We start from the raw sequence: 22,726 nt of genomic DNA on the forward strand, positions 1-22,726 counted from the left end.
GAATACATATGCTTGATGTGGTTTCAAACTCCTTTCTAAACAGCTCCCATTGTTCCACATGTCTCACCCAATTCAGTGTCCCAGTCCAACTTTTCTCGCCAAGTTTCTTGCACTAAACATTTGCCTCTAATAACTATAGGACTGACCAATCCTAGTGGGTCAAATAACGTGGAGACGACTTAACAAGGACCTCTTGGTGAGAGTGACATCAGAGAATTTAATTGGTTTCAAACTTATTTCATCAGCTTTTGTATCCCAGTTAAGACCCAACACATTTTGAGTTTTGGGAATGTCTTTATTTGGATAGTCCTCTTGTATCAAATTCGTCAAAAGCGATGAATTTGTATTCCAGCTCTGTAACGGCAAATCTGCCTTCCCACATTCGGAATTGGCTACTTTATGAGCCTTCAATACTTCCGACTCTGTATCAGCAGCAATACCTTGCAAATTATCCATGTAAAAAGCCTGCCCTATTTCTGGGTATTTGGCATTTTCAAAATGATGCTTTAAAGTGTTGCAAAGTAGGAAAGGACTAGCACATGAGCCAAAGAGCACCGATCGGAAACAGTAAGTTTTCAATGGACTATCCTCATTTTGAGGGTCTTGAGGCCAGAGGAATTTTGTAAATTTCCTATCCTCCTCTCTCAGTCCTATTCTGAGAAAGGCCTTACTAATGTCTGTTGTATAAGCATAAGGTTTCTCTCTAAATCTTAGTAAGACATTTCCTAACTTCTCTGTTAGCGTAGATCCAGAGTATAGGCAATCGTTCAAGCTAGCTGATCCTTTGGACACTTTACTACTACAAATGAAAACTATCCTTATGGGAGTAGTTACTGAATCCTTGCTTACAGCATGATGTGGCAAATAATGTCCCTCTTTATGGTTAACATGGAATTCTACCTCTTCTATAAATTTAATCTTCAGTTGATCTTTTATAATATTATCATATATGGTTATGTGTTCTGGTTTATCTCCCAACTTTCTTAGAAGAGAATTTAACTGAGCCTTAGCTGCTTGGTAATATGTTGGTAACTCCGAATGGTTTACTATCCATGGTAATCCTATCCAATACTGTCCATCCTTATATTCCATTGACTGGTTATACAAATCCAATGTTATTTTGTCTTCAGGGGTTGGTTCCTCAGAGTGTATTCCTATACTGTCTAGATCACATAATTTGTGTACAAGTTCATTTTTTTTTCATCCAGCAAGTCATTTATCTGAGTAGGTTCTAGTTCTGCACCTATTCTAGCTACTATCAATGACTGTGTGGGGGTAACAAAGACTGAGTCTACTAGTTTAGCCTCTCTTTGTTCTGGAAAAGGCAACTGACCCATAATAAGGTTACCTTCTGGACTCTTGAACAACTGTACCTTATTCTTCTTGAAAGTCCTAAGTAGGAATCCTCCACAGTAATCAGAACCAATTATCATTTTTATGGGACCCACGGTATCTGATTCCACATTCTGTTAGCCAACCTTATTCCTGAGCTTTGTAGATGATCAGAAGTTTCCTTCAGTCTTTTTATACATATACTTGTCTTCATATTATCCAGCACAGCTGCTGTTATACGGCGTTTATATCTGCCTAGTTGTATTACAGGTCTAACTAAATCAAAAGACTGAGGTTCCTTAGTATTTAAGAATCCTGTGATGGCTAGATTTACCTTGCCAGTAATAGGTAACCTTAATATCTTCACAATGCCTGCAGAAATGAAGGTTTTCTGAGCACCTGTATCAAAAAGAGTACATGATAATAGGTTTCTATTCTCAGTCACTACCTTCACATATGCTATTGGAACTGCAGCTGGCATTACTACTGGAGTATTCACCTTAGCAATTGTCATTTTGACGCTTGCAGGTTTAGGAACCACACTTTTCATCCTTGGGCATAAAGCGCTATGATGTTGATCCTTTTTACATCTGAAACAAAGATTTAATTTTGTCTTGCAGTCCGCAGGTGTTGTATAATCATACAGATCATACAGATTATACAACACCCAAGTTCCTGAAGCTTTCCTACTCTAGAAGCAAAATTAGGATAATGTTGACAAGATGCACTGGAATGTTGCTTACCACATAATGCACAAACTTTCCTGTCCTTTACCATGGAAGGTTTTACTTCCTTATTTTCATCAGCTTGTCTCTTCCCTGTCTTTAATATTTTATCCTCAGCCTTGAAAGAGCAAAGGAAAGTACCTATCTCTTCTTTAGGCAAATACTTAGCCTTCTCTGACTTAGGTTTCCCAACAACTTCGTTAGTGGGCTTTTTCTTTATTTCAGTCTTCTGTTTAATCTGAGCAGGCTTTACTGTTCCCTGCAAATGTTTACAGAGTTGCATTAAGCCTTCTTCAATCTCCTCACAGGATTATCCTTTTGGTACCTACCATACAAGGCATCCTTGGTTTTTGGTGGAAGCTTTAAGGACATAATTCTAAAAAAGCACCCAATCTGCTGCCTTAATATCTTCGTAAGTACCTAAAGCCTTGAAATTACAGCTCATTGCAATTCTAAAGTTTTTCAAGGAATCAAAATCATGTTTAGGTATAGGAAATTCAATTAGAGCCTTCAGTAATTGGGTGATAATCTGCTCCCTGTCTTCGTAATTTTGTCTAAGGATAGCAAGGTCACCTCATAATTGTTTTCTTCCACTGGTAGTTCTTTTATCAGGCGTTTCCTTGAGCTGTCCTAACAGATATGTGAGTTTGCTCACATTAGGGAGATCTGTTCTATCATGATCTAAGTATCTGAATTGGTCCCAAAAGGATTTCCCATTTTGCTCCCCATCAAACTCCGGAAGCGTAATTTGTGGTAGTACAGCTTTACTCCTCTGTTCCACAACTTGTATTTCCGCTGCAGTCTCAGCTAATTTTGACTCTAGTAACTTCACTATGGTTATATATTCCTCTAATTTACCTTCAAAATTTGTAGTCTCCGACTCTAAGAGATCTTTATCATCACCTTTTACTAAGGCCGCTTCTAAATTTACATAACCTTCTTCATGCATAGTCCACTGGCCTTTCAGTATATTCAGGAGACTATTTAATTTCTCCCTGGACAGAGATGTTTCATCTGACAATTATTTGCAATCATTTATGGCTCTCGTTACCCATCCTGCCTTACTACTAGAAGATCTCTGTAACAAGGTAATAGACGTGTCGACTGATTTCTAATGTACTAAAATAACCATTAATTTCAACCACATATTTACCCCAGCTCAGTAATCATCAAATTATTTTAAATTCTGAAGAGTGTAGGGATTGGGTTTATGGTATTAACCCTATCTCCCTGGGTTGTTAAACCTCTAGGGTTATATCTTATCCCCACACTCAGTTTCCAAATAACCCATATTCCCTGAGCTCAGAACTATTTAATCTCTTAATATACCATAGGCCTACCCATAGCCTGTATAGCATAGAACTGTCCTTTCTTCAATTCTATGTAATTTATAAATTTCTGCAGAACCGCTTCTCTGCTATGATGATTCCATTGTATACCATCGGCCTTTAATGTTCCTTGGAAAGGCATTGCATTAAAATGGATAAAATCCTTCCCCTTCCTAATTCTTTGCAGCTTCCTGTTCACGGCTCTGCTAATTAATTTATACGTACCATAGGAAACTGGAGAACCATATGGTAGGTTTCTAGGCTCAAGAAGGGTTATGGTTACCGAGGAACCTTCAATGGCTCCTACCACGGCTAGAATGTTTTCCACAATTTCATTAACTTCCACATCTTCATGAATATCACTTCCTCCCAGGAAAAGGATAGGGCGGTCATGCTCCCAATCTAATACGGCATTTAGTCTTTCGTAATCGGAAAAGGAACTTGCCCTTCCACCCGGAGCTCGGTATGTACGTATTTCCACGTCATCCACTTGTACCGAACATGGCAGTAGGCAGTGCCCAATGAACACAACCTTAAAATTGTTCAGTGCTTCAGCACACATCTGTTTTCCTCACTTGGGGAACCAAAAAATGTGTCAGAAAATTATTCATACACCTCTTTGTCTGACAAGTGTTAGTCTAACACGACCTTAAGTATATTCACATAAGTCTCTTAGGAGGATTAGGTGTAACTGATTCTCCAACTCATCTAGTCATTATTATTCTATCTCCTAGCTAATTCCCCATTGAATTGGCCAATTTGTAAAGGTTACTTAGCCAGAAAGAGTCGGACAACAGATGACGACGAGCCTGATGTTTACGTCAGTTGCCTTGGCTGCCAAGCGTCCTTGAGGTGCATATTTACACCATGCTACTTGAACCAGGTCTAGGAGCAGAAGTGACTAACATGGCAAGCGTCTTCTCCTTCATAGGATTTGAAGAGGTGCCAACTATTTATTAATTATAATACTAAATACAGCTAGATTACATCATGATATATACAAGGTGAATCTAACTAATTAATCTCAGTTTTAATTAAACTAAAGCCAAATCAAATATTCCCCTTATCTATGTAAATATGTTAAACCCACATCTGCCTTTTATGTGAGGGTTTTTCATCCTCAGGACACGTCATCTACCACGCAGACGCAGCTTAGGTCAATGGAACTTTCCAAAATAATTGCATGTATTTACAATATAGTTGTCCACAACGGTTAAATGCAGTAGCATTTAATTTATTAATAATAGAATTATTAAAGAGAACGTCATCTCTGGGTTATAAAAAACGCTTGAATTAACGCTCTCCAGGTTTTCCTCTGCTTCTAACCAGGGACGACTATTTTCAGAAGTAAAGAGTGCAACCGCTCTGGGGGCAAATATTCCCTACACTAAGCAACAGATTATGAGAGATATCATTATTATATACACCCATGCAGACAGGCATCAGATTTATTTACCTTTTATGGACAGTTATTTTAAATAGCTTTTTCAAAGAGAGATCCCATAAAATACTTGGCATGATGGTGACTGTATAGAGAGAGAGCTTACCGATAGGATGATCATATTTACTGTGGACATAGCCCTGTCAAATGTTGCATATGATATTTAGTTCCAAAAATTTATTACATGTAAGGGTAGATGACGTTTCTTACACAATCATCACGGAAGTCAAAGCCATCAAGATTCGCTTCTGCGTTCAAAGTCAAAATACACGGCTAAATACAGATATCTGGCTTCGCACTAATGTTTGAGCTGTCACGTCAATATACTTCTCTCACGAGCCAACCCTTGTTATCACCACTCCAAAGCTAGTTATCTGACGCTGAAATTCAAGGTGTTATGCAGCATTATTTACCGAAAATTAACTCCTTTGTATTATGCCCTGAATGAAAGAAAATAGACAAATAATGTGACCTCCACTTCGCATTTCATTCTCCCTCCTCTACCTACCATCCCTCTCCTCCCTCACTGGAACCCCGCACTATCACTCCCCCGCCCATCCACTTTCCCTTCTCTCTCTGGCCCTTCCCTCTCAGGCCCTCTTACTCCTCCGTGACTTGCCACGCATAAAGGAGCCAGCCTGAGGCACGGGGTAGCGGAGAATAGTGATTATTTATGACCACGACTGTGCCTAAAAACAAAATTTATTGAGAGGAAGAAATCAGTAGGATACAAGTAGTGGAAGAAATTAACAAAGTATGGGGAAAGCCCCAAGAATTGATGGAGTATGTGGTGACATGCTGAAGCAAGGGGGAGAGATAGTAGTAGAAATGGGTATAGAAGATGTCCAGATTAGCCTGCGAGGAAGGACGAGTCCTGGAGGACTAAAAGTCATGTATAATTATTCCCCTGTACAAAGGAAATGGAGAAAAAGGAGTGTGTGGTAATCATAGGGGCATTTGTCTTCCTAGTGTAAAGGGAAAAGTTATGGTAGGATACTTATTGACAGAAAAAGTACAGAAGACTTATTTGGAAAAGAACATAGAGGTTTTAGGAAGGGAAGAGGCTGTGTAGGTCAGATATTCATTCTTAGGTCTTAAGTAGAAAAGCTTCTAGGGAAGAGAAAGAAGTTGTATGCAGCCTTAATGGATTTCGAGAAAGCATAATTATGACATTGTGGATAGACAAGGAATGTGAATAATATCAAGAATATAAGGAGTAAATGGGAAGTTGTTGAATGCTGTGAGGAGTATGAAGATTGGGCTAAAACTGCAGTGCGTGTGGATAGTGAATTAAGTGATTTTTCCTCTATGAATGTTGGATTGAAACAGGGATATGTCATGTAACCATGGCTGTTCAGTCTGTACATGAATGGGGCTATAAAAGAGATACTAGGCAGGGCAGTGAATGTTGGAGCAGCTTTAATGAGAGAAGGCAACGTTTGGACACTCCCTATACTGTTGCCAGCAGATGATGATACTGTATTGTTATGTGAAGATGAAGGGGAGCTGCAATGCTTGAGTGGTGAGTTTGGGAGAATGTGTAAGAAACGGAATGTAAAGGTGAACGTAAGGAAGTAAAATTATGGTCTTTGAGAGAAATGAAGTCACTGGATGTACAATGATATTGGACGATGCTTAACCCCTTAACCGTGAGGTGTCAATTTCGTGACGCTTGGGAGCAAGGGATCATACCGCGGGGTGTCACTTTTGTGATTCTGTGTTATTTTGAATTCACCCGGGCTTTCAAGTGGTGGCTTGTATCATTTATCAGTACTGCCAATGTCCAACACTAGTCAGCACTCCTAATCTCATCTGTACTTCCATCCATTGTTGACAATTTAGCCATTTCTCCCCGTTCTTGACTCCCTTCCCTACCCCCCTTCCATTACCCCATCCTCTTGCCTGACCGGCCGTGCTACGCTAAGTAAATCTTCCCTGGAATTTTTCACTTATTTCAACCACTGAAATAAGCCCTATGCCCTATTCTTATACCAAATAATATATACAAGAAAGAAATAAGGTAAGTGAGAGTGCCATACACCTGGAATTGGCTAATTATCACCTGACAACACCTCACGTGCACTCGTTCGCTAATTTTTGCTGTTTATTTCCCCTTAAAATATGCCGTATAATCTATTTTCGTAATAAATATACGTATAAGGAGGGAAGGGAGAAGCCTAAGTGATATTTACATTCACCTGGAACTACCTAATTTATAATGTATTGTCTAGATTTCCTGCCAATCATTTCACTGCTAAATATTAGCTGCTGTCAAGAGGCTAACGTTGGCAGTAATGCATTTCCCTAGGTAGGCCACCACCCCGGCCCACCCTTATCAGTTCACTCGCATTTTCCAATGTGGAGGTACTTCTGTTTGCTCTTGCTAACTTCAGGGACATGCAAAGGGCCCTGTGACCTTTACCCCCTACTAAACCTCGTGAGGAAAGAGGTAAAGGGCTGACAATTGATAAAAGAGTGACTACGATCTTTCTATTGAGTAAAACAGTGCAAGTGGAATTGTAAATAATGTGTAAATAATGTGTAAACAGCAAGTGAAAGTAATGAATGTAAATATACATGAACAGTGGAAAATAGTTTTATAAGTTACTTCAAGTGACAGTGCATAACACAGTGTAAATAAAATAGAAATGTAAATAACGTAAATAAAATAGAGAACGTAAATAGAAATGTAAATGAGTAGTATTATAAGAATACGAGTATATACCCTAGGAGTAATGAAAGTGAAAGTTTCACTCTAGCATGTCTGAATACTATGAGTTATGAGAGTGAAGGTGAAAGTGACATTGACTCTCAATGCTAGTATACAGGACGAGAAAGTGAATGCTACGTATTTTACTGAAAGAAATTGAACCCCTACAGTGACAATAAACTAATACTACTGAAGGAAACTTATGGATAAAGACTGTAGATATATATAAGTGTTATATAGTAATAGAAATATAAATGTGAGGGGTTTTATGAATAATAAATGACAGAATACCAACAGCGAACTAGCGCAAGTGGGAAGGTTATACGCGCTCGTAATTTTCATTGCTTTCACAGTGGTTTTTATTTGGAGTATGGATCCCAAACTACTTGATAATTATAGAGTAGTGTTTATAGTGTTAATATCTGGCTGTGGTAATCATATTACGGGTTGTCAGGAAGTGTAAAGTGGAGACTTCTTTACCCAACTTCAGAGGTCTCCACAAGTCCTACGGTAATCGACGAAGGCTCAACAAACATCCCAGGAGAAAGATGAACGTATGTTCCATAGGCATATGTAATTTTAATATTCTAGGACCAATAACTGATTTTTTGAGAGTCTGTCGGAGCCCGAATAACCCCGCTGGAGACGCAAAACATTGGGAAACATGCCCGTGGTGTAAGGGTTAAATGGAGAATGTGAGTGCATTTAAGTACTTGGGTAGTGTGATGAATAATGATGGAAGTTTGGAGGGTGAAGGGCATGATAGGGGACAACAAGGAATACAGGTTCTTGGTTCTTTAAAAGCAGTGATAAGAAACAGGGAAGTGAACATGGAGATAAAAAAGTCACAGTATGACAGTATTGTGATACTAACTCAGACTTACAGAGGTGAAGCTTGGACCTTGCTGGAAGGAGAAGTCAAGAGTGAGACCAGTGGAAATATGTTAACTGAGAGGAGTATGTGGAGTTACATGGAGAGACAGACTGACAAACGAGGAAGTGAAGGAGCATTGTGATGTGGATATGGATGTGATAGAAAGTGTTAGGAGAAATACACTGAGGTGGTTTGGCCATGTGAAGACGATGGAGAGCGAGACACTAACAAGGAAAGTGTATATGAGTGAGGTGGAGGGGGAGGAGAGAGAGGGGGAGGCCAAGGATGAGATGAAGTATTGGAGTGGAGATGTATATGAGAGCGGGGGGAGCATGGCAGTGAAATGACGGGTGACCGGGCGACACTGGGGCTGTGTTTGTGGATAGCCCTTACGGGATTAAGGCGTCTGCCAATAAATAGATAGATCTACTACCTGTTGAAAGAATCTTTTATGTATCTCATGTAGCAGAAAAGTTACTAGCCCCTGAACACAGTTGTAGTCAGGCCGTGTTGTTTTGGGCTGCTCATTTCTCAGCTGAACGTGGAGTAAACATTGCTTCGCTCACTGCACTCGCCTACCCCTAGTTAGTGCAGACATTAATCATTATAATTTTACATAATATGCATTGTGATTTACATAATTTTATATAGAATTTTGATATGGCAGTTAGCTTCCACGCCAAAGCGAAGTTTAGAGGTGTATATATATATATATATATATATATATATATATATATATATATATATATATATATATATATAAAGGTTATAACTTATTTTTTCAAATAAAAGGTAGCCTGGGTAATAAATTGATGAACTTTTGTTTAAAAACAAAGAAAGAAGCCCTTGTTCCTCTCAGTTTTAAAAAAAGTCACCCCCAAATCAAAAAATGGATTACCATATATTAAATGTTGCCACACGTAAGTTTTATCACTTTCTTACTCTTTATATGGATTTTTTTTATAACTTTATAGACCTGCACAGAAGATTTTAGAACTGTCTAGAACTTTTTAGAACAGTTTGTAACGTTCTAGTATGGTTTAACATTGTTTAGAAGATTCTAGAATAACCTAAATATTATAAAAAGGGACGCAGTTTTCAGCATTTAACAGTTATCTTCGCAGTTTGCAGGTGAACAGTCAGCAAAATAATTGCTTAGTGTGTTACTGTTATATATATATATATATATATATATATATATATATATATATATATATATATATATATATATATATATATCGATAGATAGATAGATAGATATAGATAGATAGATATAGATAGATAGATAGATAGATAAGCATGATGTCGCACAAAAGAAGTGATACTATCCTACAGAAGAATAAGGATGTCTGGACCAATAATTTGGTGCGGTTCCAGCAGTCACATAGAAGAAGAGGACTTGTGCCTTAAGAAGAACCATCATTAGAAGAAAAATGCAGAATGCCAAACCAAGTGCAAGTTGTTGGACGTTACCAGTTTCTTGGAGCAAAAATCTAATTAAGAAAAGAACGAATAGTCGAAATTTCCAAAGAAGTTACAAAATTATGGGAGAAAAAATTGAACTTTCCACATGTGTCAGATCAAGCAATGCAAGCAAAGCTTGACAAGGTGCTAAAGTCTTTCGATGATTGTGTCAGGAGGGGAAAATATTATGCCCTAAATGAACTTTCTGATATCACAAAAGTAAATGGCCAGTGGTTAGCCAATGAAGATAAACAACTCTACTTCCTACAGCTGCAAAGCAAAGGAGAAGTGGGATACTCAACAGGTCAAGTTGCAAGTAAGGAAACCATTCACCCCTCAAAAAGACGAAAACTGCCTGATGGACCTATGTTACCATCCACATCTTACCAGTGGTAGTTGCACTGAATCTGATGGCAGTGAATATAAGGATGAAGATGACACCAGAAAACACAACAGAAGTAAAGTTGCAACTAACTTTGTGACATCTGCTGGAGTACAGACAAATAAAGCTGCTAAAATATGCAAACAATAGTCACATGATGGTATCGACATTCCAGCTCCATGTCAAGCAGTAATTTACAATTCAGTATACAAAGAAGCTGCTACACTGAAGGAGGAATGATTGAAAAGTTACAGTAGGAAACATGGTCTTTACATTTCGATGGAAAGCGGATTGATGAAAATGAGTGCTACTTAAAAATGAAAGAACCGAAATAAAATTCGATGCATTGCGTTCGGAAAATGGCAAGGCTGAAACTATTGCTGAAGGAATCGCAAAAGTTATTGACGAATACAACTTATGGCATGCCATAATAATTATCATTGCTGATACAACTAGTGTAAACACTGGGAAAAAGAGTGGAACTGTTGTCAGATTACAACAAACGTTCTCGGATAAGAGTTTCAACAAACCACAACTTATCAGTTGCCAGCATCACACTCTGGACAGGATTCTTCGTTTGGTGATGGACGAAGAACTTGGTGTCAACACCAATTCTCCAAACATTGAATATCCATTTGTGTCTTAACTAATAAAGAATTATGAAAAACTAAAATCACAGAGTGTTAACAGAAGAGAAGATAGAGATGAAGAGATAACATGAAGTTTTTGTATCATTTAACACGAGTGTTTGGATTCTTTGAAGAAAAAGGGCATTGTCCTTTGATTAACTTTCACAAAATTCCAAATATCAGTAATGCGAGGTGGAATTCAAGAGAATTTCTCGCTATCCTTGCATTCATTCTTGTAACTACAACAAGGAAGACTTTGGAGAAGATATGCAGATTCGTTTCGTACGAATGGACAGAGTAATGGTTGACTAATCAGATGTATAATGATAATGACTTCAAGAACTTGTCAGAAATATTGAAACCTTACAAAAAAGCACTAAACTCATTGCAGAATCACTGGAAGCAGGAGCCATCCTTACTCAAGATACCAAGAAATAATCAGTGTGCAGAACGTGCAATCAAGGAGATGCAGGAACTTTATGCTACCTGCAGAAACAAAGCCAAACTGCAACTTAGACTTATTCTATCCCCCCTGGGGAAGGGGGGATAGAATACTTCCCCAGTATTCCCTGCTTGTCGTAAGAGGCAACTAAAAGGGACACTTTTATCTACATTCTTTTTGCTCTCTTTCTTTCCCTTGTACTTTGTCTGTCCAAACCCTCTGCATTTTACTTTCATTTAGTTAATTTCCTCTCTCCACTGTCTGGTTCCTGCGAGCCACTGGCAATGGCTCCAGGGTAAAATATTTTTCTGCTTAAGAAATCTTGATGAACTCTTGTGACGAAGCAATGGCCCTCAGTTCCGTGCAGCCCTTAAGTGGGCAGGGGGTGCTAAGAATCCCACGGTGTAAAAATAAGTTTATACATCCAAAAAGAACCTTGAGAATAGGAAACTGGATTGTTCGAACTCTCAATCAGGCTGGTAAAATGGAAGAACTTATTTCAGTGTTCAAGGAATACAAGATGGATATTTGTGCACTTACAGAAAGGAGGTTGCTTGGAGTTGATAAAATGAATTTGGAAGATGGTATTACTATGTTGGTTTCTGGTAGGAGTGATGGAAATCATTACCAAGGAGTAGGCTTACTGCTGAGTAGAGATGCTTGTAAGGCAGTATGTGAGTTTGAACCAATTAATGAGTGCTTGCTTTATGCTCGTTTAAAATCTGACCATGGTAATATCTGTATGGTTGTAGGATACGCTCCGACAAATGAGGCAGCTGATGAAATGAAGGATGCATTTTGTGAGAAGCTGCATGATGTAGTGAATAGAGTGGCAAGACATGATGTGTTAGTTTGCATTTGTGATTTTAATGCGATTGTTGGCATTAGTAGGGATGGCTTTGAAGATTGTATGGGTAAGGAGGGTGTTGGTATAAAAAACGAAAATGGGGTGCGCTTTGGAAGCTTTTGTTTGGCAAATGACCTTATAGTTGGTGGAACAATCTTTGAGCATGGAAAAATACATAAGACTACTTGGATTTCACCATGTGGTAAATATTGTAACCAGATTGACCACATTGCAATTAGCAGAAGGCATAGGAGTTATTTGCAAGATTTTTGCGTAAGGAGGGGGGCAGATGTAGGTAGTGATCATCAACTTGTTGTGTCAAAGATTAAAATAAAACTTAAGAGAAACGTTAATGGTAATTGTACAGGAGGTAATAATTATGATTTTGATGAGCTGAGAAGTGATGAGAGCACGAGGGAAAAGTTTCGGTGGGAATGTAAACAGGTTTCTAGTCCTGCAGACTTTGATGGAATCTGAAGACAATGATATTAATCAAATGTGGAGAGAGGTAAAAGAGGTTTTGCATGAGAGTGCTAAGGTTACTATTAAGAAAAAAGGAAAAGCGAGAAGGAAAAAGTGGATGTCACATGAAACATGGAATGCAATTCAGAAAAGGAAAGAGGCTAAGTTAAGAAGTGAAGAACATGCTGATGGCCAGGTAGTTGAAGTACTTAGAGCAAAGTACTGGAGTTTACATTCTGAAGTAAAAAGACTCGTTAGACGTGATAAGAGGAGGCTATATAAAGAAAAGGCGAATGAGACAGAAATTAAATTAAGTAAAAATTACGGTCAGAGCATAAGAGCAGCGTATCAGGCCATAAAGGAGTTAACTGGGACTGAAAAGAGAAGGAAGGAAATACCTGTACGAGATAGAAATGGTAATTTGATGACTAAAGATTTGGATATAAAAGGAAGGTGGAAAGAACACTTTGAATCTGTTCTAAATAGACCAATCCCAGCTGAAGACGACATTTTGCCAGCCGAGAGAGATTTGCAGATAGAAACAGGGGATATAACTTTAGAAGAGGTAGCAAAATCTATAAAGAAGTTAAAGAATTTTAAGGCCCCAGGAGAGGATGGAATATTCCCTGAAATGCTTAAGGTGGAAAATGACGAGTTGATGAATGCGCTTTTGAAACTTTTTAATGTGGCTTGGGATAATGGTGGAATTCCAGAAGAGTGGAAAAATGGAGTGATTATAAAAATACCAAAAAAGGGAGATTTAAGTGTGTGTGGAAATTGGAGGGGGATAACTTTGACACCTGTAGTTGCAAAAGTCTTTTCTAAAATCTTGTTGAACAGAATGGAGCCAGGAATTGACAAAATTTTAAGAGAAGAACAAGCGGGATTTAGAAAGGGTCGAGGTTGTAATGATCAGATTTTTATTGTATGGCATCTAATGCAACAAGCTAATGAGATGAAAATGCCACTTAGTATTTGTTCTGTGGATTTTGAAAAGGCGTTTGATAGTGTTTCACGTGGAGCTATGTTGAAAATTATGAGATACTATGGTATACCAGAAAAGTTTGTAAATATTATTAGAAGCCTGCATGAAGGTACTTTCTGTAAGGTAATGATGGGTGGTTCTTTGAGTGATCCATTTAAAGTTAGGTCAGGAATGATTCAAGGAGGAGTTCTTTCGCCATTGCTGTTTGTTTTGGTTATGGATTATGTTATGAAAAAGGTTGTATGGAGAACAGGTGCAGGAATTAACTGGAAAGAAAATAAGAAGCTGATGGATTTGGACTATGCTGATGATATTGTACTGTTTTGCGTAAGTATTTACGAGATGCAGAGGGTGCTTGATTGTCTGGTGGAGGAAGGAGAAAAAGTGGGATTGGTAATAAATTGTGGAAAGACTGAAATTATTAATATGAACGTGGAGAACCAAATCGATTGTGTAATTGGGAATAATGTGGTGAAGCATGTAGAAAACTTTAAATATCTGGGAACGATTGTATCATCTAATGGATCATTAAACAATGAAATTGAGGAGAGGATTAGACAGGCTTGGCGAGCAGTTGGAATGTTGAAATCTGTTTGGAATAATAATATGCAATCGGTACATACTAAAGTGAAAATTTATAAGTCCATGGTTAGACCAGTTTTAATTTACGGGCATGAGTCATGGTACAGTACAATTGCAACAGATCAGAAAGTATTAGGATTTGAGAATAAAATACTGAGAAGGATTCTTGGGGTAAAGTGGCAAGACAGAGTTACAAATGCAAGAGTAAGGGATATTACGAGAGTGGAACCAGTTAATGAGTATGTGAAACTGTCTCGCTGGAAGTGGCTGGGGCACATATACAGAAAAGAAGGTAGTTTAATACAGGATATGCCAGAGTGGACCGCTAGAGGAAGAAGAGGTAGAGGTAGGCCGAGGGAAACCTGGTTGAGGACAATGAAAAAAGAAGCGGGAGAGAAGTGTTGGTGGAACCTGAAGGAGATGACAAGAGACAAATATTGGTGGAGAGAGTTCATTGAGGCCCTATGCATCCCGTGGGGTGCCACAGGAAATGATTGATTGATTGATTGATTGAATAAACAGTGATTTTAAGTATTAATGCATTTGTATAAGCTTTCTTTTAATTATACATGTAAATATACATTTGCAAAAATATATATTTTTTATTTTGGGGTGACCTTTTTTTTAAAAACTGAGAGGAATAATGTCTTTTTTTCTTTGTTTTTAAGCAATAGTTCATGGACTTGAGGTACAGGAACATAAGGTTGTAAAAAGTTATAACCCTTATATATATATATATTGCCAGATGCCATAATCCCGTAAGTTGTGGCCATTGACTTTGAGTTATTTGTTTTACGGGGAGGGGCACTAACCCTAGGATAACAACCGCGCATTTGCACTTATTTCTGATGGGTAAAGTGGTAGTTATGGCGTTATGGCGAGCGATGGTTTTTAGTGGAATTGTTATAGAAGAAAATTAATAAATTTTAAGGTACGCAAGAGGTGTACACTAAAAATAATATCCACAGCCTTAATTACTAATACATAATAATCCCTGATAGGTATTTTTTTTTTTTAGTATCAGCACAGGCACACCTGTGTATTATTCACCCGGCCTTGGAAGAGTATTAAAAAAATTTTCTAATCAATATTTATTAATGATAATTGCTATTAGTGAAGAAGAGCCTTTCTTTTACACAACGATATAAGTATTAAAGAAAAATTTTTGAGAGGTAGCCATGTAAATAAAATCCCAAGATCATTTTCGGAAAAAATAAAGAAGTTCGAGAGCTGATAATAAAAAATACACAAGGGTAAACGCATTTTCTTTTTGTGCTTATCTTATAGTCCTTGCCTGCATCCTCAAAGCCTCCCAAATACAGTCTGGTAGATCCTCTTTTATCTGAAAACCATAAGTGAAATAGTAACATTACTCACACAATAGGCATAACTGGGCGAAACTCACCTGACCACCGTAAACAATATATGAAAACCGAGGTGCAGAGCATCACCATCCCCCCTATCACCGTCTCAACACACAAGGCAACAACTGGAAGGGAATGTTCTGGAGATAAGAAACCATATGTAGGCTATAATACAGTGTTGCAATATCACCGGGTGAATTTCACCTGGGTATTCCTATCCAAGGTTACAGTAATCATTTGAGACAGTTTTTGAAATGCTCAGCCTCAACACTTTCGAGAAGAACCCTATGGTAACAATCACCCAAGAGTGAACAATATTATATATATATATATATATATATATATATATATATATATATATATATATATATATATATATATATATATATATAATTCTTTTACATTATCATTTTAATCAAAAAGGGGTAAGTGTACGGTAAAAATAATTTTTGTGTGTGTGCCTTATTACAAAAAAGACTGAAAATCACTGGAGTAGGAATAGTGTTTGTAATACCTCAGAAATGTAGCACTGCTACTGTTTTGCTACTCCTACCAAAAAATAGTGCACTAGATCTACTCTATGCTTTTAATAAAGTAGCTCTGCAACATAGAGGCATTACTTGTAGAGCCGGTATTTCCAACACTGGTAATTACAGATGAAATACTGATTTTGAGAGTTTCAAGCTACAGAAAGACCCATTTTTTAATTTCATTAACTAAAGGCAGTTATCGATAATATTAACTAGACTCTATCTATCTATCTATTGCCAGACGCCTCAATCCCGTTCGGGGTGGCAACAAACAAATCGCCTCCACGTCGCCCTGTCCCCCGCCATTTCACTGCCCTGCTCCCAACTCACACACCCCACTCTCATATACCTCTCCACCCCATCCCTCCATCTCATCCTCGGCCTCCCCCTCCCTCTTCCCCCCTCCATCTCACTCACATACACTCTCTCCGTCAGTTTTTCACCCTCCATCCTCTCCACATGGCCAAACCACCTCAGTGTGTTCCTCATAACACTTCCTATCACATCCACATCCACACCACAACTCTCCTTTATATCCTCATTTGTCAGCCTGTCTCTCCATGTGACTCCACAGGCTCCTCTTAAATAACTCATTTCCACTGCTCTCACTCTTGACTTGTGTCCTTCCAGCAACGTCCAAGCTTCACTTCCATAAGTTAGAGTTGATATCACAATACTGTCATGTAGTAACTTTTTCACTTCCATGCTCACTTCCCTGCTTCTTATCACTGCTTTCAAGGAACCAGCAACCTTTCTTCCCTGCTGTACCTTTTCAAGCACTTCTCCCTCTAAACCTCCATCCTTACTCATAACACTACCCAAGTACTTAAACGTACTCACATTTTCCAATTCCTCACCATCCAAACTCGCTGTACATTCACTGACTGCACCTCTCTCAAAGACCATCATTTTACTCTTCCCTAAATTCACTTTTAGATTCCGTTTCTTACACACTCTCCCAAACTCATCCACCAAGCCTTGCAGCTCTCCTTCGTCTTCACTCAACAACACAGTATCATCTGCAAACAAAGGTACAGGGAGTTTCCAAACACTACCCTCTCTCACCAGTGCCACTCCAACATCCACTACCCTACCTTGTACCTCTTTTATTGCCCCTTCCATGTACAGACTGAACAACCATGGAGACATGACACATCCCTGTTTCAACCCAACCTTCAAAGAGAAAAATTCACTCAGTTCACCATCCACACGCACTGCAGCCTTAGCACCATCATATATACTCTTCACAGCATTCAACAACTTCCCATTTACTCCATAAATTCTTAATACTTTCCACAATCCTTGTCTATCCACCCTGTCATATGCTTTCTCCAAATCCATGAAAGCCGCATACAACTTCTTTCCCTTCTCTAGAAACTTTTCCACTAAAGATCTAAGAATGAATATCTGATCTACACAACCTCTTCCCTTCCTAAAACCCACCTGTTCTTCTCCAACTAATTTCTCTGTTCTTTCTCTAACTCTGTCAATAAGTATCCTACCATACACTTTTCCTATTATACTAAGAAGACAAATGCCCCTATGATTACCACACACTTCTTTTTCCCCCTTTCCTTTGTACAAGGGAATAATCATACCTGACTTCCAATCCTCCGGGACTCTACCTTCCTCCCAGGCCAATCTGCACATTTTCCACATCCATTCTACTACTATCTCTCCCCCATGCTTCAGCATTTCACCACACACTCCATCAGTTCCTGAGGCTTTCCCCAATTTAACTTTCTTCATTGCTTCCACAACTAATTTCTTCCTGTCATCTCACCTCCCTCCTTCTCCCAGCCATTTCCCAGCCAATTATACTCGCATTACTTACATCCTGTATGTTCAACAATTCCTTAAAGTGTTTTCTCCATCTGCTCACTTTTTCTCCCTTCCCCACTAGTAATCTATCATTTTTATCTTTCACTCCCCTGCTAACTTCACTTCCACCCTGTCTTACTCTTTTCACCTCTTTCCAGAACATTTTCTTACAGTCCCTCCACTTTACACTCAAATTCCTTCCAAATTCCTCATCCACTCTCTTCTTACTCTCTCTTAATAATCTTTTCACCTCTCTCTTTCTTTCTACATATAACTCTCTCTTCCGCCTCTCAATTTCTTCCACGCCCCTACTTCTCATCCATTCATTGTATGCTTTCTTCTTTTGTGCCACAGCCTGTGCACCTCTTCATTCCACCACGCTGTTCCTTGCACCCCCCTCCGTCTTCTCTTCATCCCCACACCGCATCACATACTGCACATATTTCTTCTGTAAATATCCTGCACACACCTTCCACGTCCCCCATCTGCTCCAATTCATATTTGCCTAATCGTTCCTCCACTTCTCTCTTATACTCTGCCTTTTTCTCATCCTCTTGTAACCTTTCCACTCCCCTTACAAATACTCCTTCTTCCCGTCCTTCCCTTCTTCTATTTCTCCATCTTATTTGGATCTTGATTTTGGCCACCACCAAATAGTGGTCAGAAAGTCCACTCCCCCAACCTCTATAAGCTCTTGCATCCATTGCACATCTTCGCATCCTTTCATCCACACACACATAATCAATCACTGCCTTCCTTTCATTCAGTTCACCATCCACCCCTCTCATCACTCGCCATGTATACCTGTGGATCATTTTGTGACTCAAGAGGGTATTGGCTATCACCAACCCCCTCCCAGCACAAATGTCCACTAACGTACTGCCATTCTCATCTATCTCAACAGGCACACCCCACTCACCAACTATTCCATCCACCTTCACATTCCCTACTTTACCATTCATATCACCGATCAAAAACACTCTCTCATTCCTTCCAAACTTTTCCATGCACACTTCCACATTTGTCCAGAACTCTTCTCTCACTCTGCTTGCACAATCTTGCGTTGGCGCATACATGCACACAATCGATCACATTTGTATTCCAACTTTCAATCTTACCCACACAATCCTTGACCCAACTGATCCATACTCTCTTATGCTCTTCTTCCATCTTTTACTCACAACAATACACTCCTTTTGCCCTCTCATTCTTACCTACTCCTGCACATATACCCCGTCCATACTCCCATACTCTCACACTCTCACCTTTCCATTTAGTTTCAGTTATTCCGCAAACATCAACTTTCGCACCCTCAAGTACCTGGACAATCTCTCTCTCTTTCACCTCATCATTCGCTCCCCTTACATTCCATGTTAAGACTCACGACTTAAAAATCGGAGAGCACTTATGCCACAGAAGTGTTTAGAGAAATTCTAACTATATAGATGCGTTTGTGTTTGCAAATAGGTGTACTGAGCAAAAACCCGGTATATCTAAGGATACCAAGAGTAGTGACAGGGTTAACACACAGCATTATATATTATTCATGATCAGTATTTTAACACACGATATCCAAAGGATCACTAGATTTATTAATCTGATTTTCCTCTACGTTTCTGCTTTTCCTCCTAACCTAACTCAGTCTAACACATTTGTCATAATCTAACCTTACCCATCTCTTGCCCAGTGTCCGATCCAGAGGGGAAGTCCATGGAGTCGAGCTCCTCGCCCCTCGTTTTCAACTGCAGCAGTTTCTTCATCATACAATCACCGTACCGACCGCAAGGTTTTTCTCTCCAGTAAATTTAACCGTGATTTCACATTGGCATTCCGATTACTCATTTCTAAGATTCCTAATCTAGTGTCAGCTATATTTTTTTTTGACTAATTTCGTGCTAAATTTACGAACAACGTCCATAAAATGGGTTTTATTGTTCTCGCTCGCTTCTCTCGCTCGAACACCAAATTTAGTCGCAGTTTGGACCCCCGACATATGCACCCGAGTGAAAGCTTTATCGCATCAGCAAGAAATGGGGACAGGGGTCGGGAGGAAAACTCTGTAGTACAGCTGCGAACTTTTTTGGTATCTCAGCCAACTTTGAAGTTACATGAAAGATAGACACCGATTTGGAAACTGCATAAAAATCCTCAATTATTTTCATTTCATGGACATCCCGTAATTCCCAAAAGTTTTTCCGTAAATCGAGGAAACGATTATTTATAAGGCAGATTAGCACAGCCGGCTGCACCAGAAGTAACTGTCTAACGCTGCCTGAGTAGCGCAGCAGTATTTTCCGACGATTGCCGAGAGGAACCAGGTTTTGCCTTTTCAAAACATATAATACCTTCTGTTTGATTGTTTGTTTGTTTATTTGGAAAATTTCGACGAATCAGTCAAACTAATACAATACCCTGATCGATAAAGGAAACTCTGAATTTCTGATTTCTGACTCGAATCAGAGCACACCGAGAGATTTGGTGAAAGTAATTTGCGTGAGTGAGCAAAAAGTGAAGTCATTATTAACCTGCTATTTCCCAAGCCCTAGACCTAAAATTAATACATGAGAAGTATTGGTTTTAGGAAGTGTAAGGGAATATTTTTGGTGTAATCTAATACGTTCTTTTTAGTATTTTCAGGTCAGGAAATCAGAGGAAGATGATGAGCCACATGAGACAATATTCAGCACTGCCTGACTTGCTCGCTCGCTGGAACACGTTCCACACTTTCAGTGTGGACACCTATTGCTGTTACATGTTGTTTACATCCACACTCGCGGAGGGAGAGTAGGTGTTATGTCTTGAGCTGTGTGTGTGTGTGTGTGTGTGTGTGTGTGTGTGTGTGTGTGTGTGTGTGTGTGTGTGTGAACAAAATACTCACACAGATTCAATCCGATTCTGACCAAATTTGCGGGAAGGACTAAGGGATAACCAATGAGTAAACCGTATTTTTTTTTAAACAACAGATCAAAGATCAAGGTCACAGAGGTAGGTCAAGTGCTAACCTAGCAAAATCAACTGAAACAGGTTTTTATGCAATGTAGATCAACCTGGAGGGGAAAAGTTGAGGGTCAGGCAAGAGTGAGTGTTAAGGAAATCCAATCAGGTGTCAAGGTCACAGGGCAACGTCGAAGTCCGTCCATATGCCCCGAGAATGAAAAGGAGGGCATTCCACTGAGGCCGATAATAACTGGCACTGGGAGCGCCCCCACAAGCACACATGTTGCATCTTTTCTTTCTCCATAGCAGATTATGTGACCATCTGGTAATGCTTCACTTATTCATATGACCTTGATAATGCCTAAGGAATCCCAGTATGCATATTTCAGATCTTCAAGAAGAACAGCCACAGACAGCTGCACTCACCAGGTGAGAAGTAGAGTAATGCTATGCAAAGCCAAGTGACAGTGATGCAGGTTAAATTGTTACGTTGATTAGGGGGAGGAGGTGGCTGAATCGGTAGAAAGGCGGCCTGCAGTCCTAATGGACCCAGGATCGATTACCGGCTGGGCCAGGGAACAGTTTAAGGAAATGAATTTAATAAAAGCAGACTTTACTGATCTACTAGAGGACCCGCCGACATGTCATAAAAATACTCCCACTAATACCAGTACACCAGTCCTGTATGAGACAGCTCTAGCACGTATTCAGTATGGACAGTGGGTGTTAGCGCCGAAGTGGTGACATGTGGAGGTGTGTAGGAGGACTTCTGGGCCTTGTGATAGGCCCTAAAGTCTTTGCTCATAGTCGTACACATAAGGGAAAAAATGTTAGGAGGGTAGGCCAATGGTTAACCGAATTTTTTCCATCAGGTGGAGAAGCAGCGCAGTGTGACGCGAAGCCAAATGACGATGACGAAGGTTCGAGACACGGACAGTGGGGAGTACAGCTGCAGCCCGTCACACCTGCAGCCTGCCGTTGTTACCGTCCACGTCACGCAGGGTGAGAAACGATGAGAGAGAGAGAAAGAGAGAGAGAGAGAGAGAGAGAGAGAGAGAGAGAGAGAGAGAGAGAGGGTAATGTGATGAAGAAAGTGTTGGCGAGGACAGGGGAGGGGGGGGGGCTGAGGGGGCAGCAGTGGGATGACCCAGCACATTGGTTCACTGCATTTCTAAGATGTGGGCTGGGTAATGGCGAGACAGATTGGTGGGTTAGGCTGGGAGCAGGTGTGCCCAGCCTATTATATATTGGATATATAATTACCATATATCCTATTAATTTCCTGGAAACTATTATACTTGTCACTACATAGCATACAGATCTGTGTAAAGTCTGTTATTGTGAATCTTTCCTGCCATTTTTGGAAGTGTTCATAAATCTGGGAGAACAATCAATAGTGAGGGAAAAGAAGTTGTAAGACAAAGCATGGGTAATACACCTTGTGATGATGGACATTATCGTTAGAACGGTATTAGCTGGGAAAACGTTTTACTTTTTTCTTCAAAAATTATAAACCAAGCATACATGACGTCTGTAAAGTTTGTTTCTTGCGACCTGAAAAAGTATTAATATCGTCAGTCTGATGTAGTTCATTCTTGCAAGCGATTTTATTTTTGTTCCCCCAAACGATAAGTTCAGAAGAGACTTTTCGAACTGTAAGGTGTCAATATAGCTTTTACTTACTGTTTACCCATAATTACTTTCCTAAAGATTTTCCCCTAAGATGAGTATATGAGCGTTGTGGTGTGGATGTGGATGTGATAGGAAGCGTTAGGAGGAATACACTGAGGTGGTTTGGCCATGTGGAGAGGATGGAGGGTGAAAGACTGACGAAGAGAATGTATGTGAGTGAGGTGGAGGGGGGAAGAGGG

General features: G+C 39.4%; 1 protein-coding gene across 1 annotated transcript in view; it reads left to right on the forward strand.

Moving 5' to 3' along the window:
• LOC145395248 (uncharacterized) overlaps positions 1 to 21,871 on the forward strand; it is a 199,117-nt gene extending 177,246 nt beyond the window's left edge. Inside the window, exon 2 of the mRNA XM_080268937.1 lies at positions 21,728 to 21,871. Coding sequence (XP_080125063.1) covers positions 21,728 to 21,871 — 144 coding nt within the window. The remainder of the gene's footprint in view (positions 1 to 21,727) is intronic.
• Positions 21,872 to 22,726: the final 855 nt, after the last annotated feature.

The sequence above is a fragment of the Coenobita brevimanus genome, chromosome 30 (assembly GCF_032717465.1).
Source record: "Coenobita brevimanus isolate Jiangsu-jjx chromosome 30, ASM3271746v2, whole genome shotgun sequence".
Classification (NCBI taxonomy): domain Eukaryota; kingdom Metazoa; phylum Arthropoda; class Malacostraca; order Decapoda; family Coenobitidae; genus Coenobita; species Coenobita brevimanus.